The following is a 13,059-nucleotide window of genomic DNA, read 5'->3' on the forward strand; positions in this document are numbered from 1 at the left end:
CATTAGTGATGGCTGCATTCCACTTAGGAGAGGCCCTGGTATTAAACCATTAATGATGGCTGCATTCCACTTAGGAGAGGCCCTGGTATTGTGCATGCTGACTCACTGAAATATCTTACTGGGACACTTGATGGAACTGAGCCATCGTTAAGGTTATCAATTCCAGCTGTGCTTTTCCTACTATGACAAGTCAAAATGTCTGCTGTGAAAAAGGTCCATTAAGGGTGCATTATACAGGATAATTTAAAAACCAACCGCGACTACATTGTGCATCTGCCCTATTTCTGATAGCGTGGCGGCAGAAATTTTGCAATGGCGGGCCGCCACTACAAAATCAACATAGAGGAAACACTGCACAGTTGCATAGATCAATAAAAGGAAACAGGTCATGATAATGACGTTATAATTTATTAACATGAAAATATTGACAGAAAAAAACATCTGGAAATCTAGTTGAGAGTTATTAATAAAGTCCCCTGTGGATATTCCACCCTAGTTGAAATGTTCGTGTACGTACTGTGCAGTTTGGAGTTGCGGATATAATTCAAATGCTAAAACCACAATCAACCCCGTGGTTCAGCTCTTATCAGGTCTATCTATGTCGTCCGTGTCGAAGCTGAAGGGCTTATCGTAGCCCATCAGGTGGTTGTAGTCATGTGGAATGGGGAACATGTCCGGGTTTACCAGCAGCCCCATTTCGCCAGCGTACAAGGTGGTGAACATCTTGCTGACGGCTGGGATCCTGACCTGCCTCTGGTGAAACACGCTCCTTTTCTCAGTGAGCAGCACGCTGTAGGTGATGGCCGTGTAGGTGTCGGTGTCGCGGTTGTGGTACAGGCGCACCACGTAGCCCTTGGTGATGAGGTGGAGGAGGACGGGGGTGAGGAAGGTGAAGAATCCAATGACTCCACAGAACGCGGCCTTCATGACGAAGCCCTGGACTCCGGTCTTCAGGAGGATGTGGGGCATGAGGAAGAGGCTGGCCCCGCTGGTGCTGTAAGAAAACATCTTCACCCCTGGCAAAAGAGAAGATTCAGAGAACCCAGGTTACAGAAGCCATGGTTACATTTCTCCTAGTCTCGCATTGCCAGACCCTTCCTCCACAGCGCTGCGAAGGAGGGTCTGGCTAGTCAACACAGCATTTCGGGATGGGAGAAAAACGTTCTCTGATTTATTGGCATTTCTTTAAACCAATCACAATCGCCTTGGGCGGCGGACACAATGGCGGTGCCGCTGCAAAATACTAGTGATGGTCAAATGAAGCTTTGCGAACCAGTGTCTTTACTTTCTGCGCTCACTAGATGGCGCTCTCTGTTCAAAGAAAAAGGTGAAATGAATGGCAATTCAGTGGGTTTTCAAACCCTTTGTTGAACAGAGAGCGCCATCTAGTGAGCTCAGAAAGTAAAAGACACTGGTTCGCGAAGCTTCATTTGACCATCACTACAAAATAGCCTCTGGAAGGAACTAGTTTTGGTGGAACATGTGTACGTTCAAAAGTTGTTTTAGTCGTGCAACAGAAAACTCAGATTGGACAGATAGTCTAGCTAGCTGTCTGGATTTACCCTGCAGAGATCTGAGGACCAGGTAACCATAGTCCTCACGAATCCCCCGGAGTTTCAACATGACATCATGACTCCGCGTAAACATACACGCCACTTTCCTAAAGCTAAGTGGCGTGTTATATCTGTACGCATTTTGAGCTATCTGCGTGTATGTCTACGCTGTATACAGCGGACGGCAGTCTGCAACGTCACAGCGTAAACATACGCGTTATCGCGAGGCTGCGGTTTAGGAAAGGAAGAACTGGTTGGGTTTAGGAAAACAAAAAAACGTGAAAATACCACACGCGGGACACAAAGTCACACGTGGGACACGATCTCCGCTCTCCTGGGTGAAAGTCCTGTGTTTGACCCATCCTCCACCCCGACCAACCTCCCTACGCGGATTTTCACCCTTACATACTACTCACTACAGTGTCAATTCACACACAATCGCAAGGTAATGTAAGTCAATGGAGGCCAAACGGCGTTTATAAAACACGCTAAAAAACGAGTATGCGTCTTGATAACACGCCAATAACGGCATACTAATTGGCGTGTCATACATACGCCACGTCATGAGATCAACCCTCAACAATCCCGGAAGTGGAACGCCGTCGATATAGACTATACTTTTCCTTACACTGCTATCATGAGGCATATATCCATTTTTTTCAAGTATTATACAGCATACATGACCCAATTGGTGGGATCGCTGTGGAATACCACGTAACCGATGACGTACGATGCTTCAAACGTCACTGGTCCTTCGTTCGCCCATCACTAGTGACAGTGGTGACGGTTTGTTTAGTAGCACTTGGTTCAAAGCTAGGGGGTAGCCGGTACATTTGGTAAACAGAAAGCACCATTTTTGTTGTGTTTGCCATTATTCTGGCAAATGCCAATTCTACTTCTAACTAGTGCAGTGCCCGCTTTGAGTACGTGCCTGTCCGGAACGGGCCAACTGCTTGGTTGTGGCTCATCTAGAGATTCGGCGTGTCCCTTTTTTTTTTTCCTTCATCTAGCCGTCACCCATCCAGGTAGCGATGTGGCGGCGACAAAACAACGTGCTGGAGGGTAGGGGTGCATGATATATATCGACTTAATATCGTTAGCGCGATATCACGTTGCGCAACATTATATTGAAAGTGTCGCGATAAGTATGCAATCATTTTTTATATTTACAGTTTCTAATATGTCCTGTTCTTTATTTATTGTTTTTATACTGTACAACCAGTACATGTCCTGTTCTGTAGACACGGTCCTTATTTATTTATTCATGTTGGACCAGTCCAATATGACCATCAGTTGAAATAACCCTTGTGTTGTAAGAAAACTTGTTTCATTTGTTATGAATCTATTTTGATGAGTTTTCCCATAAGTTTAGTCATTTTACATATGTTTAAAAATATCAAAATTAATATCAATATCGCAATATTCATAATCGATATCGCAATATCACATTTTGTCAATGTCGTGCAACCTTACTGGATGGCCCAAGAGCCTGGGCGTTCATCTAACAGCAAGCCAATGAACAGCAACCAATGAGCCTTCTAGTTCTAGGGATGCAGCAACTCCCCGCTCCTGCTGCTGTACTGCGGATGCACGGATGCGCGCACACATGCCACACACACACACACACACACACACACACATGCCACACACACACACACACACACACACACACAGTGTGAAAATTATTTTCCCATTGAAATTAAGGTTTAAATACTTAGTCTTAGATTCTCATTTGGCTGTTACTTGTCATGTGGAAGGTTTTCCCTGTCATGTGTTAAATTAATCTGCATTATTATGGATGGATGTGTGTCCTGGATTTACTGTGGGGTGAAAAAAAACTAAAACAAGGTTAAAGGGACTACCTCGAACAGCAGCGCCCAGGCTGCCGGTGTAAATGAGGTTCCCATCCTCGGAGTGGGTCGCCGCAGACAGACAACGGCTGGACGGACAGCGGGACTGCACCTAATCAAAGAAACCGAAGAAAAAACACAATTAAAGCCGGCTTTGGCAGGGTTTAGCTACTCTGTCAGTCTTGACAAAAGTCTGTTGTGATGACTGTAAGGGACAATATCATTCCAAATGGGTTCCCATCTATGCTTTGTATTTAAAAAAACAAAAAACAAAAGCGCTCAACACATTTTATACCCGACTCCTATCTGGTCGCAGACACAGGACACTTAGATGGTAAAAGGAATTTCATAGCCTGCTAATTGCAAGAACGCACTAGTCTTTTTTTCTTTTTGATCTGCATGCACTGTATGTTGTGTGTTAATGAAGTAATGGCGTTGTTTTATGTGAGACTCTGTGCTGTTCTCGCACACACTTGTCACCTCCGCAATGGTTTATTGTAGGGTTGTTGAAATTAATCATTGCATCGCGATGCGGATGAAAGACGATATCTAGTTTTGTATCACAATATCGATATAATATCAATATATTGCCCAGCTCTAGGTTACTATATTAAAAAATGTCAAATACTAATAGTTCACGTTCCATGCATTATAATCAAGCTGTGAGATCCGATTGGTATTCCAGCCATGGGCTGTTTCCATAGACTGTTATTATTAGTACAGTCTATGGTTGTTTCAGTGCAGCACAATAAGCTAAACCTGTGACGACAGTGCCATGATTAGTTGTTTTAACTGCTGAATCGGAAATTTATTTTAAATCGGAAATGTAATTGAAGCGTCGCAGACACTTTGCACTTTTAAAATGAAGTTTGGAAACGGTATAGCTAGTCTTTAGGTGGAATACATGTGAGAGTCCAGTTACTTTAGTGGCTAACGCTAATCAAGCTAGCTAACGGTTTTGTTTAACGTTACATTAGCCATGTTAAGTATTAGCTTGCCGACTACGCCATGTATCCGTCAAGAAAACACAATGTCAAACCGGAGTTAAATACCTTGTTGTTTATGTTGAGGAACGACCTTCTGTTAGCATGTGACGTTAGCTCGCTCCCACTCACTCCTCGGAAACAAGACACGTTCAACGGCGCACCGTGTCGCGCGGCCGTAGTGTGAATGTTACTGAAGGACTGAGCAACAACACAGGGTCTTAGTCTACGCAGAATATTCACAGAAAACATTGTTATTTTGCTAGTGACACTGACTAACTCATTGAATTTCACACACGCTTCGGCTGGAAGCTATACATCCATGGTTGTGCTTCCGCTTCCGCTTCTACTTCGTCTTCGTTTAATATTGGGCAACAAACTAGCATGAAAGGTACATGCCGCCACCTAGTGTATCGGAGGCGAGAGGATTTCCAATAAGGGGAGAACTATAATGGACCAACAGACCCCGTTGCTCTCATTGACATATAAAAGGTTGCTCTGGACGGAGACCAATGAAGGCTATTAGAAGCACTTTTCCGGTGATGGACAGCTTTACTGCGCAGCCTCCAACTGAGAGAGACAGCGTAAATGTGACGTGAGCAACGTGTCTGAAAGTTGGAAGTCTTCTGGTAGCTGTCCCAAGAGAAATCTCAATCATTCCCAATCTTACAGAGATGGAGAGCGTAGGTATATGTAAGGAGATAACATGGGCACAGGCTAATTATTGCTAACTAAAATGCTAGTTAACATTAGTAATTAAACCTAAACAGCTCATGTAAGTTGAAACTGCCTGCAAGCTTATCCTGTATACTATACGGTAATTCCTCTACTATGTGACACAATCGTTAGCCTATTTTTACAAAAACGTTTGCTATGGAGCCATAACGTGACATTGTCGTGTTTCTTTAGAACTAAACAATGGACAAATAGAGTCTTTAAATGCTTCAGAGGTAAAGTTATTCGCTGTCAAGTGGCGCCAAAATGAATGCTAGTCAGTGGAATGCTAACGGGAGGTGATGGCCAGGTAGCAACAAAATGGCGCCATAGGAGGTTCGAATTCTGAAGCGAAGCTTACCCCATTGGACTAGAGCTGAAGATCTTTGCCTGAACCCGACGGGATCCGACGGGTTCCGTCTTAATTTCTATTATTTTACACGGGCTCGGGCCGGGCTCGGGCTTCGGGTTGCACGGTAAATGAGCGGTCAGCTGATGCGTTTCGATTAGCGTGAAAATGGATCCTGAGGAGGTGAGACGGAGGCTGGTCTCTGGAGGACTTAGCCTGTTTCTTTGTTCCAACTTCCAAGTGGCCTATAGCCTCCGTTAGTCATGAATAAATGATGTTAAAACATGTATAAATGACTAATTTTTTACGAAAGACAAAGGAGCTGTGTGCGTGCGGCGCAGTCTCTTTAGTCTTTCTCTCCCTTTTCCACCGAGTGGTGCGTGTGCCCGCTCGCGGTGTGAAGCGCGTGTCCGCGCTATTCTCCGACACTCTGACTGCTGATAGACGGCCTTTTGTACAGTCGGTAAACGGGTTCGGGATTTTAAAAAGCTGTCAATCAAAATGTACTTGTCGGGCTCGGGCCGAACTCTGTCGGGCTCGGGCCTTTTCGGGCCGTACTTTTAAGGCCCGATTACAGCTCTACCTTGGACTTCCACTCTGGGCGCCTCGGTACTTCCGGCTTCTGAACTGGTTGCAGTTCCACTCTGGTTCCACATGAGGACGCTCACGGGCAATTGCAGAATGAATGGAGCTCTATGGAGCTAGACCCCTCAAAATCCACTTTTCTCATGATATAATTTTTTGTCTAGTAATTTGAATGTTGCATTCGAAAGGGGAGGCTAAAAAAATACCCACTGCTGGGTGTTAGATTTTTTAAGTCGTTTTTTGTTCTGAAAAGCCTTTCGTAGGAGCCACATATTGGATGTTGTTTATGGTCTTATTTATGTTGTTTGTTGATTATTGTGTTGTGCACTGATATTGTAGGTGGGCGTTTTCATCGCGGTTTGAGCGGAAGTGATAATCTATTTGTTTGCTTCACCTGTGCGCCTGTTTTTTTTGGGGGCATTGACAGAGAGGGGGGTGAAGCTGGGAGCGAACACTTTCTGTTGACCGCATCACGCTGCATTAACGCAATTATTCTACTCATCAGGTAACAATTACATTTGGTAACTGCAGTGCTAAGTGTATTTTACGTGTGGAAGAAGAAGAATAAAATCATTGCAATACAATCTCGAGTGCGTCACAGTGTGTATCTCTCAGTGTTTAGCCCCTCGCGGCAGCACTTTTTTGGACTGCTTACAGCCGCAATACCTTTTGAAATGTCAATGATGTCATCATCGTACGGCCAGAGATACTGATTTACGGCAAGCTCTGAGTCACTTCCTTTTTTCTCTCGAGGAATCGACAACACAGCTGACAGGTTATGCTTTCACAGTACATACAAAGCGATAAAAGTTGTTGCGGACATAAAATGAACTTGGGCGAAAAAGTCCACCTTACCATTCTCAGAGAATGCCCATAGACCGGCTCTGACGTTCTGGTTCTGCTTCGGATGCCATCAAGCGGGATCTCTGGTCGTAATCAGACCTTCGCTGACCAATCAGCATTCATTAGCAGAATGCTAGCGTGTTATGGGCAACAACGACTCAACCTGTAAGAAATCGAAAGGACATAAGTACTCGTTCATTCAACTTTCAACCTATAACCCAGGTTGAACTTGCAAAAACTACAATCAAATCTGAGATTTCTCAACAACAATCAGGCAAATTTAGCCGTCTAGCTCCATAGACTCCCATTCATTTTGCACTCGCTCGTGATCGCCCCCAGTGGAACTCTGGTGGAACTGCAACGTAATTCGGTACAATGGGGCTTAATAGGGAGTGAACAGGCTCTCCGTAGACGGGCTCTGGTATTACCAGAGGCAAAGTCCCTCCTCTTCCGGTAGACCCCATTTCGGATTTTTTTTTGTATGGAATCAAGGCTAAATACTACCACCTAGTGACATAAAATAGCATAACAGAACAACGTGTGGAGCAATTATGAAGTGAAATGTGTGAAGTTTGAAATATTGTTCTCTTATAATATTCTATCTTGTGCTGAAAAGTTGCCTATTCGACATGCCTTTTACAGAAGTTGACACAAGATAGATGTTGTTCAGTCAGTGTCTTGGGGGTGTTAACAAATTAGAAGAACAATACCAAACTAAGTATTAATTTGAGTCTATTAGTACATCACATGATGTTCAATACGGATTAGGTGGGCAATTCAAGTGTTGAAGGTTAATCTTCATGTTAAGAAAGGGGGATGTAGTATATAGGGCCGCGCACTGATACACTCAAGGTTAAGGAGCCGTGCGCAGGGATACTGTGCCTTAGAACAGTGGGGAATACGATGTGAGATGTAGCCACGCATGATAGTTGTATGGTTTGTGTTCCATGTGGTTGTAAGTGTAAAATAAACTTCCACTGAGGAATCTACATCTGCTCACTATCATGGTTATTACAACGAAATACTACAGACAATGATGTGATAAGACTACTGTAATACAGATGTTTTTTTAATTAGCCTACTGTTTGGCAAATAGCTTAAAATTCATTACGATTGTTATTTTTATTACATCATCATTTCTTATTTGCGTGTTCACCACTATTTTTGATCTTCCAATAGCGCCTAGATGAACTTACCTTTTGGTGGAAGTAATCAGTAGTATAATTACTTTTTTAATGAGGTAACTTTTAACTAATTACTATTTCTCAGTAAACAGCACGGCACTGGTTACAAGCCACATTGTTTGCCAGGTGCAATCCAGAGATGATATCATGTGTGCAAGGGCAGACAGATTAATTAACTCCGCTAAGGAGGTTATCCCATAAAATGTGTTTGGTATCCTTCAGCAGCCCAGAAGGCTACAGATCCAAACATGATAGATTAAGAAATGTGGTAAACTTTAATATTCTTTAGAAAGTGTAGCAAAGAAAGGAATCAGACAGGAGAGATTCAGTGGTGGGAGGTGTCAAATTATGCGCAGGGGCATCTAACCCTAACCCGCTGGCTACGACAATATCCTTCAGTCTGGTGGACTAGTGATAGTTTCTGTAATTTTCTAAAGCACGACTTACAGTTTTTTCCAACTGCTTACACACGTTTTCAAAATTATGTCTCATTTTTTCAAAACTCTACACACAATTCCCAAAACTGCACACACAAAATGCAAAATGCCTCACATCTCCTTCAAAATGAAACACTGCATTCAAAATACCATAAACACATCTCAAAATGAAGCATTTGCATCAAATGGCAAACACTTTTTTCATAATAGTAAATTTTTGGATATACCATGTACACACTGTTGTTCTAAATCTAAAGCTCTTTTGTCTTTCATAGGTTTATATCTACAATGTTCTAGAGAGAAAGTAGTCTGCTGAAAGTGGTTGAAAAGTGCACTGTAAAAAACAATGTAATGTTACAGTAAAACAGAAAATATTTATTGGGCAAAACATTACGTCTGTAAGAGTAGCCCAGTGTTGTATACAGTAGCATGAAACAAGAAAAAAAAAGTATAAACATATGTAAACCAAAGGTATCATTTTAGAATAAAGAATATATGTGTGTGTGTGTGTGTGTGTGTGTGTGTGAGTGTTTGTGCGTGCTTGTGTGTGGGCGGGGGGGGGACAGAATTGTGTGCACTTTGATTGATTTGTAATGCTGAAATAGTCATTAGATAGTTGCATGCAGTATGGACGCCACTGTAAAGCTACTCAAGATGGGCTTCTCTCCCTGATCTCATCAGAAATGGCTCTCCTTCTTACTCTTCTTCCCTCCTCCTCCTCCTCCTCGTTGTTATCCCCTGTCTCTCCCTCCTCCTCCTCTTGCTCTCTGTCTATTATTGGCATCCATTGTTCCAAACAGGTAATCTGACCTTTGGCCTCTGTATAGGCCTATACTAAAGCTTAAAGTTACTTCTTGTTAGATTTTTGTGTCTTAGGTAGAGAATTGTGTTTAAGTTTTGAAAAAAGTGTTTTATGCAATTGAAAACTGAGTGAAAGGCTGAGAAATAGCTTATGGTTTTGGAGATTTGCTGTGTAGTTTTGCACTTTGAGTGAGAAGTTTCAAAAATCGTGTGACATGAAAAGATTTTGTGTGTAACCAATTGAAAAAAACTGTAAGCCACACCCTGTTAAAGCTCGTAGACATACCGATAACATATACACATAACGACTGTAGTAAGTTTCCCCAGGGTTGTGGTTATGCCGTGAGCCTGTGACATCTATAATAGTAATTATTTCTGATAGGTGAAAGTTGAGTGTAAGTGCTCACGGCACCCTAAATACATATAAGGCATTTACGACCTCATTATGAGTTTAGGCTTTATCTGGAGAAAGCGTGAAGACCCAAAATGCAGTCTGATATCAGATGCAAAGTGGATAGACCTTTTGTAGAGTGTATTGCTTCACTTTCCCCTGTATTTGACCTGAAGGAACCTGTCAGGGACTTAGGTTCAGGGTCACCTGTGGAGGCTTTTCCAGGTCATGCAGATGAGTGAAGGGGAGCATTTAGTGCCAAATGTCCATCTGTCTCATATACAAACACATACACATGACCTGCGGCATGAGACAAAAGTTAAATGCGTCACCCTGTTGATAGGAGACCGCCAATCCCACTGACATGTTGACCTTTATTTATTAAGATAAAGCTCTTCCATAAACACAATCCGTCCGTCGTGCTGGACTGATGGACATGTATTTACCATTTTAGGGGAGTCAGGTGTTGATCACATAATGACTCAACACGCTGCCTCACTGTTTTATGAACATGGTTTTAGAAAGGCAAGTGAGTCATGAAGTCATGTTCTATTCTTAATTTTAGCAGTCTCGTATGACACATACACAGCCGAAGTGTTATCATATCTACAAACATATCCATTTAAAAAAAATACACATTTTCATGGTTTCACCTGCAGTAACCTCTCCTCAAGTTACCTCAGGTCAGGGCCGACATGTCATCAGAGTTTATGTCTGTCCTCAGGCCTTTGTTTTCTGTTAGCAGCCCAAAGATTTATCTCCAGAATTTAACAAGATGTGGCCAAATATATTATATAACATTAGATGTCATTTAGCTGATGCTTTTATCCAAAGCGACTTGCAATTAAGTGCTTTCACCCCTGAAGGTTCAAACTCCAGACAACAAGTAGTAAGTGCAAGTACATTAGCTTTTACAACTTTATCTAACGATAAGAGCGGTTCAATCAGACTCGGCTGCGGCTCATCTAGAGATTCGGCGTGTCCCCTTTTTTTTTGTCTAGCCGTCACAGTGTTTGGTGTTTTAAGCCCCCAACATCGCCTTCCAGGCAAGTGGTAGGCACTAGGATTAGGCAATGGTTAGGGTTAGGTTTAAGGTAAGGGTTAGGTGCCTTGAAGTCAACGGTCGCAGCGCTGCCTTGAAGTCGGTGCTGGGGGCTTAAAACACCATCGAGCAGCCGTCACACATCCAGGTAGCAATGTGGCCTGGGCGGAGGAAGCAGGGAGCCCGGCCCAGCCTGCTGAGGAAGCTGCTACGATGCACAGAACGGCCGGAAAAATGTGCACAACCACCGGCAACAAAACAATGTGTTGGAGAGCCCAAGAGCCTGGGCGTTCATCTACCATGTATGTGTGTACGATTCATTTCATCATTTGCATGTAGGGTGGACAGCAATCAGTTTTGGGCAGATGAGGTAGCCCACTGCGAAGACATGCTTGGGCTCTCCGTTGGTAGCAAAGCCAGTGAACCGCAACCAATGAGCCGTCCGGCGATGTAGCAACTCTCCGCCCCGCTGCTGTACTGCGTATGTGGGAGACACACACACATACACACACGCACAGTGGTTCCTCGATTTATAGTAAGATGAACTGTGGTGAACTGCATGCACATAAGCTACTGATATCATTACGTTTGGACACAGGCTTTGCAACAAAGGCTTTAAAATGACTTCTAGTACCTTAATACTTAATTAGATTGGATTATACTTTATTTATCCCACAATGGGGAAATTCACTTATTACAGCAGCAGTTTTTCCACAATAAAAACAAACCAACAAACAACAGGCAAACAACAGACAATGTGCAAAAAACACTGAATGAATGTAAAGTGGCATTATATAAAAAGTATTTAAGTCAAGTAAAGTGAGGTGGCCATAGTGCAAAAAAAAATAAAAAAATACTGTAATGTAAGTAGGTAAGTAATATTACTGCTAATAGTAATATTGAAAAATGTTCAATACAGAACCCATAGCAATAAAATAGATGGTGAGAAACAATTCAATTGCTATTGATATATTTGTGGTAGACAGGTGTACAGTAAGTGCCAAATGAATAATCTGAAAGTAAACAGGAATATAGTGAATGCATATGCATAATTAGAAGTAACAAATATACAGGAAGTACAATAAAAAAGTGAAATTTATAAGATAAAGGGACAGTGTCAATGTGATGAGCTCAAGAGTTCAGGATGAAGCTCTACCGTGAGCCTGGTGGAGCGTAATCTATATCAACGGCGTTTCACTTCCGGGATTGTTCAGGGGCCGCCGGGAATTCCGCAGGGTGTCCTCCCTCTTTTCGGTCGGATGTCCGTCACCTTCCGCTTTCTTTGTGTTGTAATTCTAACCTCCGGTGGATTCATGAGGACTATGGTTACCTGCTCCTCAGATCTCTGCAGGGTAAATCCAGACAGCTAGCTAGACTTTCTGTCCAATCTGAGTTTTCTGTTGCACGACTAAAACAACTTTTGAATGTACACATGTTCCTCCAAAACAAGTTCCTTCTCGAGGCTATTTTGGAGAGGCACCGTTGCGACTGTAATTGGTTTAAAGCAGGGGTGTCAAACTCAACTTCACTAAGGGCCACACTGGAAAATAAGAATCACATCAAGGGCCAGACATGTTTACTTTATTGATATGCTTTTATTTAATCGAAAAAATATAGTCATATAGTCTTCTCACTTACAGTTTGGTCGACATAAAGTCCTACAGAAGGGTTGACAACAACGTCAGAAAAAGTTAGAAATCGTCAAATAAAAGACAACGTTAAGAAAAGCGACATAAACTAGATGGGCCAAAATGTATTGTGAACCTACATTGATATGCGGGATGGATCATAATCTGCGAGGGGCCGGATTTGGCCCGCGGGCCTTGAGTTTGACACAGGTGGTTTAAAGAAATGCCAATAAACCAGAGCATGTTTTTCTCCCATCCCGAAATGCTGTGTGGACTCGCCAGACCCTCCTCTGCAGCGCTGTGGAGGAAGGTCTGGCAATGCGAGACTAGGTGGAGCGGGACAGGATGCTGCGGTACCGTCTGCCAGACGGCAGTAGACTGAACAGTTTGTGGCTGGGGTGATCTTGGTCCCTGATAAACCTGTTGTGTTACTTTACTTGTATTATTTGTGTCGTTCATTTCCTTGAGGCTTACCGTAACCTTAACCTAACCCTCACCGTAACATTAAACCTAAAACCAAGTGAAATAAATGATCAGACTTGTAGGGACTGGCTTGCACTAGAGGTGAGTCATCACAATGTGACATAATATGCTCCACAGTGTAATGAATACTATGCACACACACGTGTCTGAGCACCTGGCCTTGACTTGTGTGTTTGTTATCAGCACCTATGACTCGTTTTGGTGCATTACTCGTGT

At 42.9% G+C, this 13,059-nt stretch overlaps 1 protein-coding gene across 1 annotated transcript; it reads right to left on the reverse strand.

Moving 5' to 3' along the window:
* Window positions 1-386: 386 nt before the first annotated feature.
* Window positions 387-4,753, reverse strand: tmem70 (transmembrane protein 70). The gene is made up of 3 exons (XM_039817008.1): window positions 4,456-4,753; window positions 3,416-3,515; window positions 387-1,016 (listed from the first exon to the last, which is right to left on the reverse strand). Exons 1-3 carry the CDS (start codon window positions 4,636-4,638, stop codon window positions 577-579), a joined length of 723 nt encoding a protein of 240 aa, XP_039672942.1. The 5' UTR covers window positions 4,639-4,753; the 3' UTR covers window positions 387-576.
* Window positions 4,754-13,059: the final 8,306 nt, after the last annotated feature.

Source organism: Perca fluviatilis, chromosome 11, assembly GCF_010015445.1.
Source record: "Perca fluviatilis chromosome 11, GENO_Pfluv_1.0, whole genome shotgun sequence".
In the NCBI taxonomy this organism is placed as follows: domain Eukaryota; kingdom Metazoa; phylum Chordata; class Actinopteri; order Perciformes; family Percidae; genus Perca; species Perca fluviatilis.

Coding starts and splice junctions, on each gene's coding strand:
- tmem70 (XM_039817008.1), bottom strand. CDS start 4,638: ATGTTTTCTGTGAATATTCTGCGTAGACTAAGACCCTGTGTTGTTGCT. Junction 3,516..4,455: donor TCCTCAACATAAACAACAAG/GTATTTAACTCC, acceptor TTCTTTGATTAG/GTGCAGTCCCGCTGTCCGTC. Junction 1,017..3,415: donor CCTGGGCGCTGCTGTTCGAG/GTAGTCCCTTTA, acceptor CTCTTTTGCCAG/GGGTGAAGATGTTTTCTTAC.